The sequence below is a fragment of the Stegostoma tigrinum genome, chromosome 4, assembly GCF_030684315.1.
Source record: "Stegostoma tigrinum isolate sSteTig4 chromosome 4, sSteTig4.hap1, whole genome shotgun sequence".
Classification (NCBI taxonomy): Eukaryota; Metazoa; Chordata; class Chondrichthyes; order Orectolobiformes; family Stegostomatidae; genus Stegostoma; species Stegostoma tigrinum.
This window is the reverse complement of record NC_081357.1, coordinates 27,451,996-27,474,750: the sequence shown is the minus strand read 5'-3', so window position 1 is coordinate 27,474,750 and position 22,755 is coordinate 27,451,996. Positions and strand designations below refer to the sequence as shown.

At 42.2% G+C, this 22,755-nt stretch overlaps 1 protein-coding gene across 1 annotated transcript in view; it reads right to left on the bottom strand.

The window, feature by feature from the left end:
- scml4 (Scm polycomb group protein like 4) overlaps nt 1–22,755 on the bottom strand; it is a 106,170-nt gene that overhangs the window by 65,042 nt on the left and 18,373 nt on the right. The window contains exon 3 of the mRNA XM_048531487.2: nt 18,500–18,629. Within this exon, the coding sequence (XP_048387444.1) occupies nt 18,500–18,629 (130 nt within the window). The remainder of the gene's footprint in view (nt 1–18,499; nt 18,630–22,755) is intronic.

The following is a 22,755-nucleotide window of genomic DNA, read 5'->3' as shown; positions in this document are numbered from 1 at the left end:
ACCTGTTCCAAGGTGAGCAGTGGCGGGGAGAGGAGGGGGTGGTATGAGAAGAAATGTGAACAATATTTAAGATGTATTTAACAGAAACATGAACAGGCAGGGAATAGAGGGATGTAGACCATGTGCAGGCAGGTGGGATTAGCATGGAATGGCATCATGGTTGGCACTGGCATAATGCGGTGAAGGGCCTGTTCCTGTGCTGTACTGTTCTACGTTTGCATTCATATTCCTCTGGGGCTTGTGCTGTTTTAAACCCTTGGTATTTGCCATAAGAATCCTGGTCCCTCTTTGTCCAATCCTGTATATCTCTTGAGATAACAAGGTGTAGAGCTGGATGAACACAGCAGGTCAAGGAGCATCAGACAAACAAGAAAGCTGATGTTTCGGGCTTAGACCCTTCTTCAGAAATTGGGAGGGGGAAGGGGATTCTGAAATAAATAGGGAGAGATGGGGAGGCGGATTGAAGATGGATAAAGTAGAAGATAGGTGGAGCGGAGACAGACATGTCAAGGAGGTGGGGGTGGAGCAAGTAAAGGTGAGTGTAGGTGGGGAGCTAGGGAGGGGATAGGTCAGTCCGGGAGGACGGACAGGTTAAGGGGACGGGATGAGGCTAGTAGGGTAGGAGATGGGAGGAGGGGATAGGTGGGAGAAGGACAGCTTAGGGAGTTGGGGACAAGCTGGGCTGGTTTTGGGATGCAGTTGAGGGAGGGGAGATTTTGAAGCTCATTAAGTCTGCTGTGGCCGGCTGTGTTCATCCAGCTCTACACCTTGTTATCTCAGATTCTCCAGCATCTGCAGTTCCTACTATCTCTGTATATCTCTTGATATCTAGGATTTATTGGTCCCACCTTATCTTCACTGGAACATGTACTCTCCCTATTTCCTTCTTGAATGTTTCCCACTGGTGTGACACAGATTTATCTCGAAGTCTCTGCTCTCAGTTCACTCTGGCTAAATCATATTTGATCTTACTAAAATCAGCCTTTCCCCAGTTTAGAACTATGCTTTCAGGCCCATTCTTATCCATTTCCATAACACTCTTGAATTTAACAGAGTTATGATCACTGTCTGCAAAATAATTCCCCTCTGAAACTTCAACCACTTGCCCTTCTTCATTGCCTAAAATTAAGACCCGGACCAACTTCTCTCTTGTAGGGCCTCCTGCATACTGGCTTTGAAAGCTGTCCTAGGTACATTTTAAGAATGACACTCGCTCCGAACCTTTTACCCAATGGCTACCCCAGTTAATGTTGGCCAAGTTGAAAACCCATTGCAGCACAAAACCGTAGAGCTGGATGAACCCAGCAGGCCAAGCAGCATCAGAGAAGCAGGAAAGCTGACCCCCCCTGCTTGTGTTCATCCAGCTCTGCACCTTGTTATCTCAGATTCCCTAGCATCTGCAGTTCCTACTATCTCTGTAGCACACGACTACTACTTTGACACTTTGCTAAGATTTGCCCACATATCTCCTCTTCTATTTCCCTGAGACAGTTGGGGAGGCTATGGTACACTTGTAGCAATATGATTCGTCCTTTTGGGTTCTTAAGTTTGACACATACAGCTTCAATTGAGGATCCTTCTAAGATGTCATGTATCCACACCAGTAGAATAGATTCCCTGATCAATACTGTGACACTCCCTCTTTTTTTAACATCCTTCAGTGTCTCGCCGGAAGATCCGGTATCCAGGAATATTGAGCTGACAATGCTGCCCCTCTCTCAACCATGTGATGCAGTAACATCATACCCCCATGTCTACATATGTGCCCTCAGCTCATCTGCCTTGCTCATCGGATTTCGTGCATTAAAATAAATCGCATCTAACCATGCCAAACTCCTTTGTGCCTTAAAAGGCTTATGATTTCTATGTCTCCTAAAATCATTGGTTGTCTCTTCTAATTTTGGATATTCATCTCCCCCTGCTGAACATTCTCTCTGGATCCCATCCCCTTGCTACTGTTAGTCTAAACTCTCCCCAGTAGTACCAGCAAATCCCTCCACATATAGGTTCCTTGTTTCCACTTTAGTTATAACCTGAATCAGCTGCTTATGGTTCAGACTGGAGTCCACCTTTCTTCAGTACCAATAAAGCCAGTGATTAATTGTCATTATTAGAGCAGGTTTCCTAGATCAATCACATCAGTGGGACTGAAGAGAACGGGACCCTTTTCAATACCTTAGCAGCTGGACGTGGGGATGTGTAGGCAAATGGGGCAGGTGATGGTCTAGGGGTATTATCACTGGGCTGTTAATCCAGAGACCCAAATAATATTCTGGGGACCCAGCGTCAAATCTCACCATGTCAGATGGTGGAATTTGAATTCAATAAATATCTGGAATTAAGTATCTAATGGTGGCCATGAATCCATTGTCAATTGCCCAGAAAAAAACATTTTGTTCAGTAATGTCCATCAGGGAAGGAAACTGCCATCCTTACCTGGTCTGGCCTACATGTGACTCCAGACTCACAGCAATGCAGTTGACTCTTAACTGCCCTCTGGGCAATAAATGCTGGACTATCCAGCATTGCCCTCATCCCATGAATGAATAAAAACAAAAAGACCAAATGGTATTATTGCTAGATCATTAATCCAGAAATGCAAGTAAATGTTCTGGGGGCCTGGGTCTGAATCCGGCGATGGTAGATAGTACAATTTGAATTCAATAATAATCTGGAATTAAGAGTTTCATGATAACCATTGAACCATTGTCAATTGTCAGCAAAAGCCCATTTAGTTCATTACTGTCCTTTATGGAAAGAAACTGCCATCCTCACCTGATCTGGCCTATATGTGACTCCAGGAACCCAACAGTGTGGTTGACGCATAACTGACGTCAGGGTAATAACGGATGGTCAATAAACACTGGTCCAGCCAGTGATAGCCACATTCCGTGAATGAATTTAAAAAATGCAGAGAGGGAAGCAGTTAATGAAGGATTAAGGGAAATAAATGCTATGAAGAAGAAAGGCGAATAAGTGGAAAAATCAATAGCAATTCAGAGTAGAGAGAAGGAAGAAAGGAAAGGTTTGACAGAAGAGTCAGAAACTGAGTAATGGTACCTTGGGATGGGCAGGAGAGAGACTCCCAATGTGCACTCAGGGGAGTGCAGAAAGGGGCCATGTACCCATGGAGAGGGGAAAGAGGGCTACCAGTTTAAGCCAGTGAAGGAGAGAAGAGAGCCAGCCTGAACGCTGAGTTGCCAACTTGAACTGGGCCAGTACGGGTGATGGTAGGGAGGGGAACGAGAGGCTGTTTGATTTGATGGGAAGGAAAGGAAATGTGCGCCACTGTGGAACTGGGTGAACACTGTAGTGTGATGAATGGAGGGACAGCAGGGTGAGATGCTTGACCCTGACTGCTCCAACTCTATCTGCATCATGTCCAGGGCTGAATCTACTAAGACTAAATCTAAGTTCACTGTCAGGTTCATCCTACTCTTAAAGCATGTCTTGCATATTTTTTTTCCTTCCAGTATGGAGTGGCTTGTTTTTTGTCTGAAATTAATGGCTTATTCTCCCAATCTCTTGTAATTCATCCCCCCCATCCTTTTGGCTGGAGGCACATTGCGACGGCCTGATGTTGCAAAGGATATTGCATTAAAGAAAGGCTAGTGCTCTCTCAGTTTGGTGTTATCTACAAATTTAAACATTTTGCATTCAAATAAATCCACATTGTTAGTGCCAGTGAGAAACTGAAGTGGCCCAACACCTACCTGTGTTCTTTCCCCTGGACATTATTCTGCTCGATCATCATTTTTTATTCTTCAACTAACTTCTTATTCACTGTTAGATTTTATACTGTTTCCTCAAAGATGCGCATAAGATAAGCCTGGCTCAGATGGCCAAGAGATTAAGGCAATAAACTGCTGCTCTATTGTGCTCTACAAGCATGAGCTTGAATCCTGCTCTCGTCACTGCTTCAGCAAATGCTTGACATGAGCAGGCTTGTTCAATGCCTGCATGAGTCTCTCCTCTGTACCTAAGATTTTGTACCTAAAATGGCGCTGCAGTGGCAACATTTCACCGTATTCATGTGAGTGCATGTGACAATAAATGTAATTCAAGTTAAATCAACAACTCCTTCTGAGTCCGCTTAGGGTACCATTAATAAGTTATTACTGTAAGCTCAGATTTATAACTGGTCATTTATTGTACTATTTTATAAAAGATGGAATAATGACCAATGAGTCCGATGGTCTGATTCTTAAGTTTCATTTTCTGACAAAGTGTCAGTTCTGCAGAGTTTCACAGAGGGTTTCTCTCCCTGAGTCCTAGGCCTTGACAAACATACCTCGTTAACTCCCTACCCCAGGCCTGTGATACCCCTCTGGCCTGATTCTGGCTTCATCCTGCCACTCCCCAGACATCCACCAAAAGACCATCATTCCTGGCGCCCATGCCATCTTTAAAAGACCATAGTACAGCCCGACCACTAGCAGCAATCTGAAACTATTCTGCTGGGAGACAGAGGTTCATTTAGAAGATGTGAGAGGAAAATGGCACCAGAGTTCTGTGATAGGGACCTGGATGTCCTGGTGAATATGGCAGTTCAGAGGAGGACCATCCTCTCTCTGGTGACGGTGGCCATACCACCAGACCCTGGCAGTCTGGTCTGAGTTCGCCATCCAGTTCAGTGCTGTTTCTATTGTCCAGAATGACCATAAATGACCATCTCGCCTCTGCCACATGAAGTGCCACACTCTTCTCTCAGCCACCTTATACTGACCATATCTCTCCCACTGAATCCACTTCCCATCAAGGCTCACATTCTACCACTCTGTCAGTATTGCCTGCAACATCCTCACTCACTCTTTCTCATTACCCTTCCTCCATACTAACCCTCCATGGCCTCTGCACTGCCAATCACTCAATCCAGACAATTCATCACCACTATCCAGTACCAGCACCTACAGGTGACATGGTCGCTCAATGGTTAGCACTGGTGCCTCGCAGCATCAGGGCATCATGGTTCAATTCTCACCTCAGCCAACTGTCTGTGTGGTGTTTACACATTGCGTCTGCATGGGTTTTCTTTGGGTGCTCTGGTTTCCTCCCACAGTCCAAAGATGTGCAACTTAGGTAGAATGGCTATGCTTAAAATATCCACTGATGTGCAGGCTGGGTGGATTGGCCATGGGAAATGCTGGGTTACAGGGATAGGGTAGGGCGGGTGGGTCTGGGTGGAATGCTCTTCGAAGATTCGGTGTGGACTCAATGGGCCAATGTTCTTGCTTCCACACTGTAAGGATTCTGTGGCTGTGCCACCCATTTTCATCTTGCTTAATTCACCCCTCCCTTTGCTTATGGGAAAACAGCCCATTACAGGGCAGAAATGGCCAGGCTGGGTGGAAGGATGTCAAAATCACCCATTATGAGAAGCGACATATGAGTTAAGAGAGTTTGACAACTGCACTTAGAATTTACGAGTATCCACTAGCACAAAGCTCCAGCAGCAAAGTATTAGATAATTAAGACCAAAGGAAGAAACAAAGGAGGAATTATTCATATATCATCCTGATGGAAGGACGTTAATGAGTTCAATCACCTCAATTCCTCTCGGTTCTGTTATGCAGTACTCTGCTTCACTGCTTGCATGCTAAACTGATTCTTTGTGCTCCCAAATCCACAGTAAATCCATACTTCCTATTTTTATTTTCCAATTGTAACATGTTACCAACATTCATTTTTATTGCTGATTCTGTGAGAAATGGAGCAGTCTTGATTCCATTCAAACAGTAGAAGTAGTGCAGCAAATCTCTGGAGAACTCTCCATGCTTGGTAATGCTAGGCAGCATAAATGTGGACACATTTTTAGTTCAGAATTTTAAGTGACTTCCTTCCACTCCCCACTTTTTTCAGCTTGTCAAAGTAATGTTTATATTGAGGTATAGTCCAGCAGGAGCCCATGACATTCCAGTAATTTGTTTACATGACCACTTTCAGAATGTGTTGTCAAGTTATGCAACCACAGGGAACAATGGAAACTTTCACACCTTGTAAAATGTTACAGAGGAAACACTGCGACAGATACCGGGAAGTACTAAAATGCCTGGGCTTTTCTGTCTCAAAAGCAGGAAACCTAAAACAGTGATAGGGCAGAAATTGTAAATCTGAAATGCTACTTCAAACTAAACAATTATATTAAACTATTACATGACAGACTGGTAGAAGGCAAATTTAGAACTGAAGAAAAATGATATCCTTCACAGTGACCAATCACAAGGAATGGACTTCCAGGTAGAGTGTGAAATCTCTGGAATCATCAGGGAAGCTGAGGCTGTGATGAGTAACTGCTGCTTCTTCTGGAGGGATGAGCTGGGATGAATTGAATGTTATTCCTTATCCAAATATATCATGAGATTACACAGAACATAGAACCCCTACAGTGTGGAAGTAGGCCAATTGGCCCATCAAGTCCATGCTGACCCTTCGAAGAGCATCCCCAACCGATTCCCTGTAACTTTGCATTTCCCATGGCTATTCCACCTAAGCTGCACATCTTTAGGCTGTGGAAAGAAACTGGAGCACCTGGAGGAAACCCACAAGGATGTGAGGAGAATGTGCAAACTCCACAGGCAGTGGCCCAAGGGTAGAATCAAACCCAGTTCCTGGCGCCGTGAGGCAGTACTGAGTAAGGGCTGAGAATAAAGATATCTACATTGACTCGACTATCTACTGAGCCACTGTGCATTCCTAAAGCTACGCCTGGTTCTAAATGTCCATTTTTTAAAATCATGGTCATTTCTTCTCATTTTTGCCTAGATTGCAGCCACTGAGGTCAATGTAGATATCTCTATTCTCACCCCAACTCTACAGGTGAGAACTCAGCACTAAGTAATGCTGAAGTCAGGATCTAACAGTTTGTGTAAATCAATATGAAACCACAGAATGCATTTACTCAATGCCATATTTGCAAAGTTACTAAATCAGTAATATTTGGGAAGATTTTCATTTGTATCATACCCATCTTTAGGTACCAGAAGAAAGCAACAGCAGGGTGCAAAGAGAAAATTATTCATTCACACACAAATCCTGAATGGAGTCAGCAGAAAGCAGCAATAAACTACAGATCAGACAAACATTGCAGTGTCTAAAGGCTTATGATTACATCATTATACAACTAAGGACAGACCTGGAATGTAATGGGACATCTGGCTTTGTGTTATTGTGACTTAAACCAAATATTTTTAACAACAGGATATTTTAAACTTAATTTTGCAGTGCTATAGAAGATCAAATATCAGATAATACATGCTATGTTTCATTGATTATGTTTGAATATTTAATGTTACATGTTTTCAGCGTTCCAGTGTGGGTTGTTTTATATACGAATTAAATTAAATATTGACTGGTTTTTATATTTATCACTTTGTAAGGTGTGGAACTCTGCTTATGCTGGTTATTGAGCAGTAAATGTGCCATGAAGTTGCAAGTGGAGATGAGATCAATTCCAAATTTTGATGTGATGTGAAACTGTACGTACAGAAATGTTGATCTGAATATCAGGTGCTAAGGTACTGTTCCAAATTATAATTCACTTGATTTTCCACTCACAAACTACAAGGCAGGCATGTTAACCTTCATCCCAAATAGCCTCACAAGACTACATCAAAAGTCTATTGTTATGGACCAACTTTCTGCCTCACAATCCCTCACTGTTACACAGTCAACAACACAATTGCAACCTTTGTCAGCAAACAAACATAGAATGCTATAAATATTGACTATCTCACCTCCAAATTGTTCAGACAAACTGTCAGTTTCTGATTGTCCCCAGAAGGCGCAGTGTCTGTCCGGCCTCAGGTTCCAAAATCCAACTACTGCAGTTCAGCGACATTTTCAGAATTGCGGAATTGTTATAGTGCAGAAGGAGTCCATTTGGCCTATCATGTCTGCACTGACTTTTCAAAAAGGATCATTACCTTGTGTCAACTTTCTTTGTCTCCAAGCCCTTGCACACTATTTCGATCCAAATAATCATCTAATACCCTCTTGAATGCCTAAATTGAACCCCCTTCTATCATATTTCCAGGCAGTGCATTCAATACCATAACCACTCGCAACATGAAATGGGCTTTTTCCTCGCACCTTGCTTCTTTTGCTCATCAGTTTAAATCCATGTTCTTTTGTTCTTGTTCATTTTCTAAATGAGAACAGCTTCTCCTTATCTATTCTATCCAGCTCATGTATGATTTTGAAAAGCTTGATCAAATCTCCTCTTAGCCTTCTTCTATGCAGGGAGAATGAGTCCTAACTTCTTTAATCTATGCTCATAACTGAAATTGCTCATTCCTGGAACTATTCTTGTAAACCGCTTCTGCACTCGCTCCAAAGCATTCACATTTTTCCTATAATATGGTAACCTCAACTATACGCAATACTTCAACTGAGGTCTAACTAATGTCTTGTACAAGTTCAACATCACTTCCTTGCTTTTGTCCCCTGTCATTATTTATAAAATCAAGAACTCTACAATTTATTTACTGCACTCTGCACTTGTCCTGCCACTTTCAATGACTTGTGGACATAAACACACTTGTTTAAATTGTCTATCAATGTTCATTCTACATTGAATCTTATCTACTACCTATCAACCCAATCCACAGATCGTCAATGTCCTTTTTGAGTTCAATACTGCCCTCCTCACAGTTTACAATTCTTCCAAGTTCCATGTAATCTGCAAAGTTTGAAATTGCCACTATACACAAAGGTCCAGATAATTAATATATAAGACCATAAGACATAGGAGTGGAATTAAGGCCATTCGGCCCATCGAGTCCACTCTGCCATTTAATCATGGCTGATGGGTATGTCAGGAAAAAACAAGTGTCCCTACACCAACTTCTGAAGAACTCCCCTACAAACATTCCTCCAGCTGGAAAAATATCTGTTGACCATTAGTCTTTGTTTTCTATCACTCAGCCAATTTTTTAACCTACGTTGCTATGTCTCTTTTATGCCATGACCTATAGCTTTCCTCACAATTCCATGTATACCACATCAACAGCGCTTCCCCATCAACCTTTTCTGTTACCTCTTCAAAAAAAAGTTCAGGACGTTAGTTAAACACAAGTTCAACTTTAGAAATCTTTGCTGACTCTTCCTAATCAGCCCACTATTCTCAATGTGGCTATTAAATCTATCCAAACTCATTGTTTCTAAAGGTTTCCCTACCACTGAATTAAACTGACTGGCCTGTAATTGCTGGGATTGTCCTTACAACCTTCCTTGTCTACTGGCACCTCCTCCAAGTCCAGGGAAGATTGGCCAGTGCCCCTGCAATTTCTACCTTCAATTCCTTCTTTGCATCCCATCCATTTCCAGTGCTTTGTCAACTTTAAGCACCAACAGTCTATTTAAGGTTGTGTTTCCTTATTAATTCTGAACGCATCTCGTGACAGAGTTTCCCGCTTTGTCACCATGGCCTGGGCAATCTCGGTTGTAAAAACAGATGCAAAATATTCATATGATACCTCAGCTACACCTTGTGCCACGACTGGTAAATCCCCTTTTTAGTTTCTAACCAAGTCCTCCTTTAATCACTGTCTTACTGTTTATGTGCCTATTGGGGACATTTGGGATTCCCCTTAATGTACTCCTTGGAATTTAGAAGAGTTAGGGAAGACCTTGAAATACACAAGAAACATAGGGGCTTGATGGGGATCTTTTATTTTTGGGAGCGAGTCTTCTACTAGAGAGCATCATCTCAGAGTAAGGAATTTCCATTTAAGACAGAAATGAGGAGGATTTTTTCTCTGAGGGCTGTCAATCTGTGGAATTCTTTACCGCAGAGGACTCTTAAGGCTAGCTGGTTAAGTAATTTCTATTCATTAAGGCAATCGAAGCGTGTGTGGACAAGGCAGGAAAGTGGCTTGGAGATCAGCCAAAGTCTCATTAAATGTGATCAGATTTACTTGGCTGAATGGCCTGCTTCTACTCCCATGCCATATGTTCTAAATCCTAAGCAGTATCATGAAAGTACAGCCCAGTGATTAAAGTTTAGTCTGAGTAGAGTATGTACTGAATTATAGCAACTGATCACAGTTAGAACAGTTGTTTCTTTTCAGATTTATTTGTACCTTTTCAGACCTGACCAAGATATTAGCTGTTAACTGTGATATTAGCTTGATTGTCTCAAGTGGCACACTGTGATATTTGCCACCCCTGTTAGTATGTGGTTCAGAGTAAGAATTCTTAGATGTCATTTGCTACTATCAATCCACCTAGCCTACACAGAACTGAATATTTAGCATGGCCAACCCACCTAAACTGCACATCTTTGGACTGTGGGAGGAAACCAGAGCACCCGGAGGACACCCACGCAGACATGGGGAGAATATGCAAACTTCACACAGACAGTCACCCAATGGTGGAATTGAACCAGGGGTCCCTGGCACTGTCAGGAAGCAGTGATAATCACTGAGCCACTGTGTCACCCAGAGATTCTTTTCTTGCTTTGTCTGGGTTCACTACCTCAGCACCTACTTGGATGCTCACGTATCTCTGCCTTGCCCAGCCTTTCTGCACTTCTCGGCCTCAATTCCACTTTCCTGCCCACTCTCTGTATCTTTTTGACCCATTACTAATTAAAAATCTGCCTATCTCCTCTTTAATTTATTCAGTGTGCAAGCTTTCTCCAGGCAAGAGGACTTTGAACAGCAGGAACAGCACTTCCACTGTGACAGAGCATCACGGTATTGTTGATTTCATTACCATTGTGTGTTCTGTGAAAGGCTATTCATGGCTGGCAGCATTTTACCTAGTGCACAGCAAAGTTTCAACACCAATGCCTGTGACATGAGACAGGACATTCCTGACAACAGCTAGTTCGTCTGCCATTGGTGACTGCTCAATAGAGCGGGTGCGGTACCTCGGAGACATGGTGTATATGTAATGAAGGGAGAAGTGTAAAATTAAGTGAGAGAGCTTGCTCGAGCTGACAGAGAGAAACTATCCATTGAACTGCCCACAACTGACACATCGCCAAGTTTTGGTAAAGTCCAGACTGGAGTTCCAAAATTTTGATCCGGTGAAGAATGAAGCGATAGTTTAATGACTGTCCTATGCTACGGATTCAGCTTTTATCACAGGTTCAGCTATTTATTAAAACTGAATTGAAATTTGCAAGCTCTTGTGATGCAATTTCAGAATTAATAGTTCATCTTCTAGCTTTCCAATAAGCATTACACCACCATCCTGTTTAGAAGACATCAGAGCCATGGGAAGGGTATAGCAAAAAAACATTTGAATGAAAACAGAATGAGAGGTGGAATGTGTCACAACATGTGGCTTCTGTGACAGAGATAACAAGGTGTAGAGCTGGATGAACACAGCAGGCCAAGCAACATCAGAGGAGCAGGAAGGCTGACATTTCGGGCCTAGACCCTCCTGTGACGGAGGTTGTGGTATAACCTAAAAATGGATTGGAAAGCATCTTTAAAATCATAAACATAAAATGATACAGGGGATACAGAAGAAGGGACTAAAGTAATTAGCTCCAATTGAATAGTTGCCAATGGCGTAGAGGAAATGGATCAAAAACTGGTGTGCGATGCAGGGGAGATGGTGCGGCAATGATCAAGTCATTGGGCTAGCAATTCAGAGACCCAGTTAATGCACTTTGCAAGATAATAAAATGTGAGGCTGAATGAACACAGCAGGCCAAGCAGCATCTCAGGAGCACCTCAGGTGCTCCTGAGATGCTGCTGGGCCTGCTGTGTTCATCCAGCCTCACATTTTATTATCTTGGATTCTCCAGCATCTGCAGTTCCCATTATCTCTAATGCACTTTGCAAATGGGTTTTGTTGGTACTGTTACCCCTCATCCTGTAGTCTCGCTATTCTTTCCCTGGGCTGCCTGTCTAAAAGTTTGAAGTGAATGAGGTGGTCAGTGGTGTCTGGGACAGGGAGGTGCACAGCAAGAAGTGAGCCAATACATTAGAGTCGCAGTGAATTAGGGACCCATGTATCTGTTTCAGCTACAGTGTGTAATGGTCCCCACATTGCTTGGATCTTCAGGTCCCTTCCACACAGTAATAGATATTTACCCTGTCCATATCAAGTGTGGCTGTGGCATTTTCTTCCCTATTGAACACTTTCAATTTTGAGCATAACGTAAAGCGACAGTGAGTGAACTTCAGTCAGTGGCTCCCAGCCTTCACTTCTATGTGTCAGTGTGATCCCTAATATCCAGGTTGCCTTTCTGATAGCCCATTCCATGAAGCCCATTGGCTTTGCACCTTCACTGGTCCCAAACCAACCCATCTACATGGGGCTTCACTTGCCCATCTTCCCTCAACCAGTCCCTGGTATATGAAGTGACTGTGCCAGCTATGGACATACGCTGTCCTCCATTGAAGCAGGATGCTCTTAACTGTGGACAAACCCATGAAACTGCATTACCCACTTGATGCTTTATTGTATGCCCTCTTCCAAATACAGCTCCATCCCACAATTGTCATGCCCCTTCCTCTCAGCTTGCAGCACGTAATCCCAAAGAATAGGTTCTTGAGTGTCCCTCTCTCAACAGTGAGTCCCTATGCCACTGATCCCTTTTCTTTGGACAGACCCAATGGAGCACCAAGAAAGTGAGGAAACAGTCCTGCGATGCAGCCTGGTCCAATCCCTGCACTGGGTGCCTGCCTCTGCTGGCTCAGAGTCCTTTCAGCAACTGTTCAATGCTAGGTGCTTTTCCAGTCATCGATGCAGGTCTGCGTTTCCTGAAGTGTATTGGAGAGGTGCCATGATTGGCATATCGGATTGGCAAAAGTCAGATGCCAATTTCTGCAGATGAGGGTGCATGCAGCTAGTGTCCATGGGGTTGTGCCTTGATGTGCTGGTCAGTGATGAGCAACATGAAAGTTCCTCACAGCCACAGTGAGCTGAAGTCTCCATTTCTTGACGTTTAATTTGGTAGACATATTTGGATAGGGAGATAGCATGAACAGAGTGAATTGGGCCTTTTCTAAGGTATTTAGCAAGCTATTGTTCTCACCTAATTGGCACACCACCACTACCAAGTTAGAAACTTGCCCTACCACTTGTCAAACATTTAAAAGAAGCAGTGAGGTGCTCACAATGTTAAGATAGACTTCGCCAGGTTTTACATCCATTTCTGCTAGCTCACTAAAACCCATGTCGCTCAAACACCTACAAAATAAAGCCCAAAATTTGACGTCAACACAAGGAAATTGAAAGCAAGTAGTGAGTATTTTTAAGTGTTCCAACTCTTGTGGTGTGAGATTATGAAAATTAAATTAGACAAAACAATGCATAGCTTCAATGTTTTATATCAAAACTGTGGATGGTGTGCAAAATAAAGCATTAATAAGTATGTAGTCCATTTCTGATTTGCTTTGAAATGCATTTACTGAATGAATAAATGTTCAGCTACTGTGATGATGGATAAACAGTACAGGAAATTGTTTCTAACTTTACATTATCAGCAGGGAGATTCAGCTGCCTGGAATCTACATTGGAAATTCAAATATCCCCAGTTGGACAGAATATTTAATCTATTTAAATTAAAGGCTAATAAATTATGTATAGTGGTTTTATGAAATGTATTCTTGCTGTGTGAGGATCATTGCTGGGGCCATGGAGAAAGAAAGACACTCCAAAAAGAATACACTACTAATGTATGAATAGTATAAATATACAGATTTATAATTGTATTTAAAACTCTTCAGATTCATTGCTGATTCAGTTATTTTCTGTGGTATTTCACCCTAACTAATCTCACTAAGGTCACATAAAAAAAGGCAAAAACCTACTTTACATGTTAGCAGCTTTGCTTAGGCTTGGAAAAATATATCTTCAAGTTTTTTTGGTGGTATTACAACAAACTGTGTTCTTTGTATACATTCTAAGTTGTAGAGCATTTCATATTCCAAACAACAAATGTTTCCATACCAAACACATTGAAAACTGTTGCCCAGAATTCTGAGAAAGTAATAATGTGAGAGTGTTAATTTGCTAACAACTCCTAATAAGCAAGGCTTCTTCCATGATTTGCCAATTGCCACAAGTTACCAACTGATTTGCATAACTCCACCATTAGATTCACAAAAACAGCAATTCTTAACTTCTTAGTGATATTCATGAGGTTGTTCAGTGCAAAAGGTTAAACCCAGCAATTAATAACATGTATACGCTTTCATGAATGCAATAAACTTTAATGATAACTAATCCAATTTTTAATGCTCAGTAGTGGACAGTTAAGGGTGTGAATTCTCATTCCTTGTGGTTTTAAATTGGTGTTGAAGGTTTCAAAAATAACAAATTTTCAATGTAAATTATTTTTGCTACTTATCCTTTCCTTTTTCACCCTCAATTAATCTAATCTGACAGTCCCTGTATTTATTTGTCTTTCTGCATCTATTTAGGATCACTTAGAACATAGAACAGCACGGCACAGTACAGGCCCTTCAGCCCACGATGTTGTGCCGACCTATTATCCTACTAAGATCAATCTACCCTGCATACCCTACATTATACTATCCTCCATGTGCCTATCCAAGAGCCGCTTAAAAGTCGATCAAGTATCTGACTTCTCTACCACTGCCAGAAATGCATTCCACACATCCACCACTCTCTGTGTGAAGAACCTACCTCTGATAGCTCCCCTATACCTTCCTCCAATCACCTTAACATTATGCCCCCTCGTGATAGTCATTTTCACCCTGGGAAAATGTCTCTGACTATCCATTCTATCTATGGTTTTGGGGAAGGAGCTGCAAAGTGGTGGTGAGGATTATCAGATCAGCTGTGATCTCACTGTTGGCAGACCAGACTCTGTGGGCTAAATGGTCTACTTCTGCTCCTACATCCTTTGGTCTTACTTAGCACTGAATTCTATTTCACCCATCTCTGTCCTATAGTAGACACATAGTGCTGTTCTTCTGGCAACTCCATTACCAGCTCAGATAAACAGCAAGATTGCCAGCATTTGCCCCATATTCCTCTAACCTATTCCTATTCATATACCCATCCAGATGCTTTTTTAATGTTGTAATTGTACCAGCCTCCACCACTTCCTCTGGCAGCTCGTTCCATACAGACACCACCGTCTGGATGATAAAGTTGCTCCTTAGGCCCCTTTTAAATCTTTCCCCTCTCGCCTTAAACCTATACCCTCTAGTTTTGGATTCTTCTGCTCTGGGGAAAAGACCTTGTCTATTTACCCTATCCATGCCCCCTCATGATTTTATAAATCTTGATAAAATCACCCTCAGCCTTGAATGCTCCAGGGAAAATAGCTCCAGCCTATTCAGCCTCTCCCTATAGCTCAAACCCTGCAGCCCTGGCAACATCCTTGTATATCTTCTCTGAATCCTTTCACGTTTCGCAACATCCTCCCTATAGCAGGGAAACCAGAATTGCACACAATATTCTAAAAATGGCTTAACCACTGTCCTGCACAGCCACAACATGACCTCCCATTGCTATGCTCAATTCACTAATCAATAAAGGCAAACATATCAAACACTTTCTTCACTATCCTATCTACTTGTGACTCCATTTTCAAGGAACTATGAATGTCTGAAACATCTAAATCCTGGAAAGTTAAGCTGTCAGCCTTGTTCTTCTTTCAACCAAAAACTTGCCTGTTCGCTGTCATGGTTTATTTTCTTGCTCTTTATTACTTTCTGGTCTTTTATCAATGTTCACAATAATCTTTGCTGCAATATATATCTTGTGTTTTCAATTTAATACTATCCTTAACATGGTGAGCCATGGTCAGTTTATCCCAGAGACTTGGTGCCTACATAATAAGCATAATAAACAGAGAAGAATTATGTGAAGGTTAGATCTGAGAGGGTTAAGAGTAGAATATTGGCTTAGGTACAGGATTAGCTCTCTGACAGAAAGCAGAGGTTGGCAATAAGTGGGTCCCTCTCTGGATGGCTAATGGTAACTAGTAGGCCGTCACAGTCAGTTCTTGGACCTGAACTATTTACGATGCACATTAAATGATCTGCAAGCAAAGACAGAGTATAACATTGCAAAATTTGTGAATGATACTAAAATAGGTGGAAAAGCAGGCAGTGACGAGGAGGAAAAGAGTTTACAGATGGACATTGATAGGAGAATGGGCCAGAATCTGGCAGATGGAGTTTAATATGATTGAGTGTGAAGTTGTCCATTTTGGGTGGAAAAATAAAAAGGCAAGTTATGACTTAAATGGGGAGCAGATCCAAAATGTATCAATATAAAGGAATCTGGGCCTCTTATGCATGAATCTTAGAAATTGAGTATGCAGGTGCAATATATAATAAGAAAGGCAAATGGAATCCTTGAATTTATTGCAAAAGGACTGGATTATAAAAGTAAAGAGATGTTGTTACAATTTTATAAGGCACTGGCGAGGCCACACCACGAATATTGTGTTCAGTTTTGGTCTCCTTACTCGAGAAAGGATGTGGTTGCACTGGAGGCAGTTCAGAGGATGTTCACCAGATTGATTCTAGGGATGAAAGGATCTAAAATGCTAATGGGGATTGATAAGGTGGATGTTGAACAGGTGTTCCCTTTATGGGTCAGTTTCCAACAAGAGGTCATGGGTTTAAAGTGAGAAAAGGAAGGTTCAAAACTGAGATGAGGAGAAACTACTTCTCTGGGGGTTGTGAATCTGTGGAACTCACTGCCCCACAATGCAGTGGAGGCAGAAAGAGTCAACAGGTTCAAGAAAGGAATAGGTGTGTTTCTGATGAAAAGCCGGATAATGTGCTTTAGGGAGCAGGCTGGAAAATAGAATTAACAAAGGTATAAGATCAACCATGATCACATTAAATGGTGGAAGAGGCTCGAAGGGCTGAATTGCCTGCTCTCGCACTTAGTTCTAATGTTCCTACATGAGTGGCTTTGGGAGTGAGGCAGTGGTGTCATTGTGTCTGTTGCCCTTTTCCTTCTAGTTAACAGAGGCCATGTGTTTGTAAGGCACCGCGAAAGGAGGTTTAGTGAGGTACAGTTTTGCATCTTGTAGATGGCACATGCCTCTGCCACTCTGCACTGACAATAAAACAATTGATTGTTGGTGACACTGGTGAATGTGCTGTCAGTCAAGGGGTTATGTTAACCTAGATGGAGTCAAGTTTTTGAGTATTGTTGGAGCTGCTGTCACCCAGGCAAGTGGGGAGTATTCCTGACTTGTGCCTTGTGAATGGTGAACAGGCTTTGAGGAGTCATGAGGTGTAGGATTTACTTGCTGCAGAATTCCCAGCCACTGACCTGCTTTTGTAGCTGCAGTATTTAAATGGCTGGCGCAGCTCAGTTTCTGGTCAGTGGTAACCCCCAAAATGCTAACAGTGTGGGTTTGAACGATGGTGATGCCATTGAATGTCGGTTACAATTCTCTTGTTCAGCATGGTAATTGCATGCACTTCTGAGATGTGAATATTACTTGCCACTCAGAAGCCAAAGCCTGAATATTATCTTGAACTTGTTGCATATGGACAAGGGGACGCAGTTCAGTCCCATTCCCCTCAGGGATGGTATGGCAGTTGGGCACCTAATTAAATGCCATAGCAGTTATTCCTTATCCATCGTCTGCCCAATTTGGCCTCTTTTGTGGATATTTTACAGTTGCTGGCCAGACTGCTCGGTCTCAGTCCTCAGCTTGCAAGGTACTTTTGAAGTAACATTGGTGAATTACTGCAGCGCTACATTTTGGCAGCTGGTAGAATTTAAATTGAATGAATGGGCAAATCTCTAATGAAAGAAAAGCTTGAGCCAGGACTGATGACCATGGGACTTTTGGTAATTGTTGTTTGAAAACCCCATTTGGTTCTCTGCTGTCTTTTCAGGTGGACACCTGCTACGCGTACCCAGTCTGGCCCACCTGTTACTCCAAGCCCATTGCCCTCAGAAACAGTCTAGCATACCAATTGTTTGTGTCAAACTACTACTCTTAAAGCTGCAAAGGATGGGCAATAAGTAATATCTTGCTAGCATCACCAAGGCAAATTGTTTAAAAACATTAATTCAGAACTCTACATCATGACAGACAGAGCTCAACTGCCCAGTGATTATTCTACCAATTCCCAAAGCAAAGAGTCGAACTTTTACTTAAACAACCAAAATTGAATGAATTACTAAACTGATCAGGTCCATAAAACTCATCCAGATTCTTTTCACAAAGTCATGGGTAGCTAGTTTAACAAATTGTCCGTATCGGTTGTTCTCACAGATCTATTTTGTGCTGTCATTGGATTAAATTTTGAAATAAAAACAGATATCGCCGAGATAAACTCAGGGTTCTGACGAAGAATCACCGGGCTCGAAACATTAGTTCTGCTTTCTCCCCACTGATGCTGACGGATCTGCTGATTTTCTCCAGCAATTTCAGATCACCAACATCACGCAGTGCTTTGTTTTAGATTAAATCCTGAATTTTGATTGCCATGTTGGCTGTGCGTTAATCGTAATTTCATCCGAAATTAACACCTTTCGTTAAACTGCCGCTGGTAACCCGTCGCTAGTAGTTTGTTGTCCCTCCTACCTGTCAATGCTTGCGAAATCGCTGAGCTGGGAACAGTCGCTGCATCCTGGGGGACGGTGCTGGTGTCTGGCTCTGGAGTGCTTAAGGTGGGCGAGACGGGTGGAGGATTTTGTGGAATACGGGGCTTCCTCTGCCATAACAAGAGAGAATTTGACAGTACCGGTGAAACTTTCAAAAATACCCAGCTTACGTTTGCTTGCTTACATTCGTGAGGACTTCATCATTGACTTGTGAGGAAGCAGATCCGAACATTAGATTTGAGTAGCACCTTCCGCGACCTCAGGGCATTGTCAAACATTTCATAGGCGTTGGCGTGTATTGAAGTGCATTTTAGAAATAGTGTAGAAACAACAAGCTGCTTTTGTTTTAAATAAAAACCAAAGGAACTGTGGATGTCATAAATCAGGAACAAAAACAAAGTTGGTGGAAAAGCTCAGCAGGTCTGGCAGCATCTGCGAAGGAGAAAACAGAGTTAACATGTCGGGTCCGTTCTGAGGAAGGGTCACTGGGCCTGAAACGTTAACTCTGTTTTCTACCTCACCGATGCTGCCAGGCCTGATGAGCTTTTCCACCAACTTTGTTTTCGAAACATTTGATTTGTTGACATTTAACCATCATGGTCGGCTTAAAAATATGTCCCCCCCCCTCCGCAGTTTTGAACTTCCCCACCCTGGGGAAAAGACCTTTGCTATTCATCTCATCTATGCCCATCATAATTTTTAAACCTCAAAGTTTTTAGGTTCTTTACTCAGAGAGTGGTAGGGGCGTGGAATGCATTGCCCAAGAGGATAGTGGAGTCAGCCTCATTAGGGGCATTTAAGCTGCTATTAGATAGGCATATGGATGATAGTATAAGATAGTGGTGGAGGTTAGATAGACCTTAAGTTTAGGGTAAAAGTTCGGCACAACATTGTGGGCCGAAAGGCCTGTACTGTGCTGTACTGCTCTATGTTCTATGTTCTATGTTTAATGAGGTCACCCCTCAACCACTATGCTCTAGCAAAAAAAAATGCATTGGTCTGGATTTGGTTGTATGGTCAGGGATCCCACTGTTGGCTGTGAAAAACAGGACACTTCAGAGCTGGGGCCATTTCTCGCCATTGGCAATCCATCAACATTCGTAATTCTCCAAGGTCCAGAAAGACCCTTCATCTTGAAGAGTCTACTGACCGCAGAAGATAAATTATAAGGGACAGTGAGTTGCTGCTTAGATTCATATCATTTATACTCAACACAAACAGCCTAATGGGCCACAAAACACAATTTGTTTATGATTACAAGATAATAAAATGTGAGGCTGGATGAACACAGCAGGCCAAGCAGCATCTCAGGAACACAAAAGCTGACGTTTCGGGCCTAGACCCTTCATCAGAGAGAGTCTAGGCCCGACACATCAGCTTTTGTGCTCCTGAGATGCTGCTTGGCCTGCTGTGTTCATCCAGCCTCACATTTTATTATCTTGGAATTCTCCAGCATCTGCAGTTCCCATTATCTTTGTTTATGATTACCATTTGTTTGGGATAGAAATTGTATGCCAGTATTCATGGTTATGAAATAGTGTAAAGCTTAAGAGGAATTATCTGGTGATGATATATATTCCACTGTAGTTTGGCTGTAAAGATAATCGGCAAAGTGGAGTGTGGTGTAATATCAAAAAATTGACATTCAAACCAAGATTCTGAACCTACTGTTGTGCCGCTCAGTTTTAAAAGATTTCTGTCATTCAGGAATGATTTGAGAAGTAAGATACCAAAGACAGGAGTAACAGATTGGTTCCTCATTGGTGGACAAGGATGTTCCCCAGAGAGCTACAAAGGTGGACCAGTTAGCAGCTAACCTATCCTGTACTCGCAATTTAAAACTCTTAACAGATCCAAGCCCATTTGCTAAAATGTTGATATGGAACCAAGAGGGAAACCAGTACAAAATAGATAGTGCCACATCAATTTCACTACTGGAGACGGTGTCATGATCCTGTTGGGGACTGTTATCATTGAAAGAAAAAAATCCAAATAACCACCAATTAACATGCAGCACAATATTTCACAATTTTTAGGCAAAAACAACCTTTACTGTGTGGAAAAAGAGAAATTAACTGAAGTAAGTATCACAAATTGAACACTATACACTCCACTTGCCTGCAGATGACTTGCTTCAGTAATTCTGAAGAATAAAGCCATAGAGTCATACAGTCATGTGACATGGAAACAGACCCTTCGGACCAACTTGTCCATCCTGACCAAGTTTCCCAGACTAAACTAGGCCCACTCTCCTGTATTTGGTTAATACCCCTCTAAACATTACCTATTCATGTGCCTGTTTTTAAAATGTACCAGCTTCTACCACTTCCGCTGGCAGCCCGTTCCACATACCAACCACACTCTGTGTGAAAAGTGGCATTCAGGTCTCTTTTAAATTTACCTCCTCTCACCTTAAAAATGCCCCCCCCATTTTGAACTTCCCCAACCTGGGGAAAAGACCTTTATTAATCATTTTATCGATGCCCCGTCATAATTTTTAAATCTCAATAAAGGTGACCCCTCAAGCACCTACACTGCAGTGAAAAAGGTCCCAGCCTATTCAGCCTCTCCTTACTCCTTACCAAGACTTCCTCAACAGCACTGTCAAAACCCACAGCTTCTACCATCTAGAATGACAAGGGCAGCAGATCCAAGGACCCCCACCCCCACCACACCAAGACTCACACCATCCTGCCTTGGAACAATGTTGCTGTTCCTTCACTGTTGGGTGGGTCAAAATACTAGAACTCCCATTGTAACAGCAACAATGGGTGTCCCTGCACCAGTAGACTGGGATAAGGCTCGATAAAACAGCTCATCACCACCTACTCTTAGATGATTAGAAATGGGCAATATATACTAGCTGAGCCAATGAAACCTGCATACTGTGAAAGAATTTTTAAAAAGCTGTTAAAAACATATGCTGTAAATTCAGTTCTCCCTTATACTCCCCACAAGTTTCCCTTGTACATTGCATGAATTTTGAAAATTTTTCACTACTTCTTTGGGATAAAATTAATGGTATATTATTGTTGTCTGGAATACAGTTGAATTCCTTAGCATTCTGGATATTCACCAAGGTACAATATATCCAGAGCCTGTATGAGGGGAATGCACAAGGTCCAAAGCACTAGGATCTGTGCCCTAGGGGTGTTCAGGTTCAATTTTGGTAGGAAGAATAGAGACATAGACTATTTTCTAAATGGGGAAAGACTTTGGAATTTGGAAGCACAAAGGGACTTGGGAGTCCCAGTTCAGGATATTCTCACATGTGTGTCATTTGGCAGTTAGGAAGACAAAAGCAACATTATCATTCATTTTGAGAGGGCTAGAATACAAGAGCAGAGATATATTGCTGAGGCTGTAAAGGGCTCTGGTCAAACAGCATTTGGAATATTGTAGGTGGTTTTGGGCCCCATACCTATGGAAGGATGAGCGGGTGTTGGAGGGGATCCAAAGGAAGTTTACAAGAATGATCCCAGGGATGAAGGGCTAGTCATATGAGGAGCAGTTGAGAACTCTGGGTCTGTACTCAATGGAGTTTTGTAGGATAAGGAGGGATCTCATTGATACTTACAGAACATTGAGAGACCTGAGGTGAATGAACATGGAGAAGATGCTTTCACTAGTAGAACCTACGAGTATTAAGGCACTGCCTCAGAGTGAAGGGCTGATTCCTTACGACTGAGATGAGGAGGAATTTCTTCAGCCAGCGATAACTTCACATGTGGAACTCAATGCCACAGGGGACTGCGGAGGTCATGTCATTGTTTGCATTTAAAATAGAGATAGATAGATTCTTAATTGGTAAGGGGACCAAAGGTAACAGGGAGAAGACAAGAGAATAGCATTGAGAAACATGGTCCCACTGCCAACCTTACTTTCTCTGTGAAGTGCCGATGGACATGCAGCACACTTGCAACATTCAATGGTTTACTTCCATTTCTTAATGTAAGCAATTGAAGGCCCTACCTGTTCAAGCCATGCAATTCAAATTGAATATACATTAAACCGATTAAAATATAACTTATTTTCTTCGGAAAGTAATATATGCACAGTACATTTAACATGGAAAATCTCCAGCAAATGGACGTCAAATTCTAGCCAGGATGAAATAGAAATTAAAGGAAATAGCTTAGCATGTTGAGTAAATATAGCGTTAAAGATGTTTTTAAAGATTATTGCTTCTTTTCTAAAATGCCACAGAATGCAGCAACAATATCTAATCATCAATGT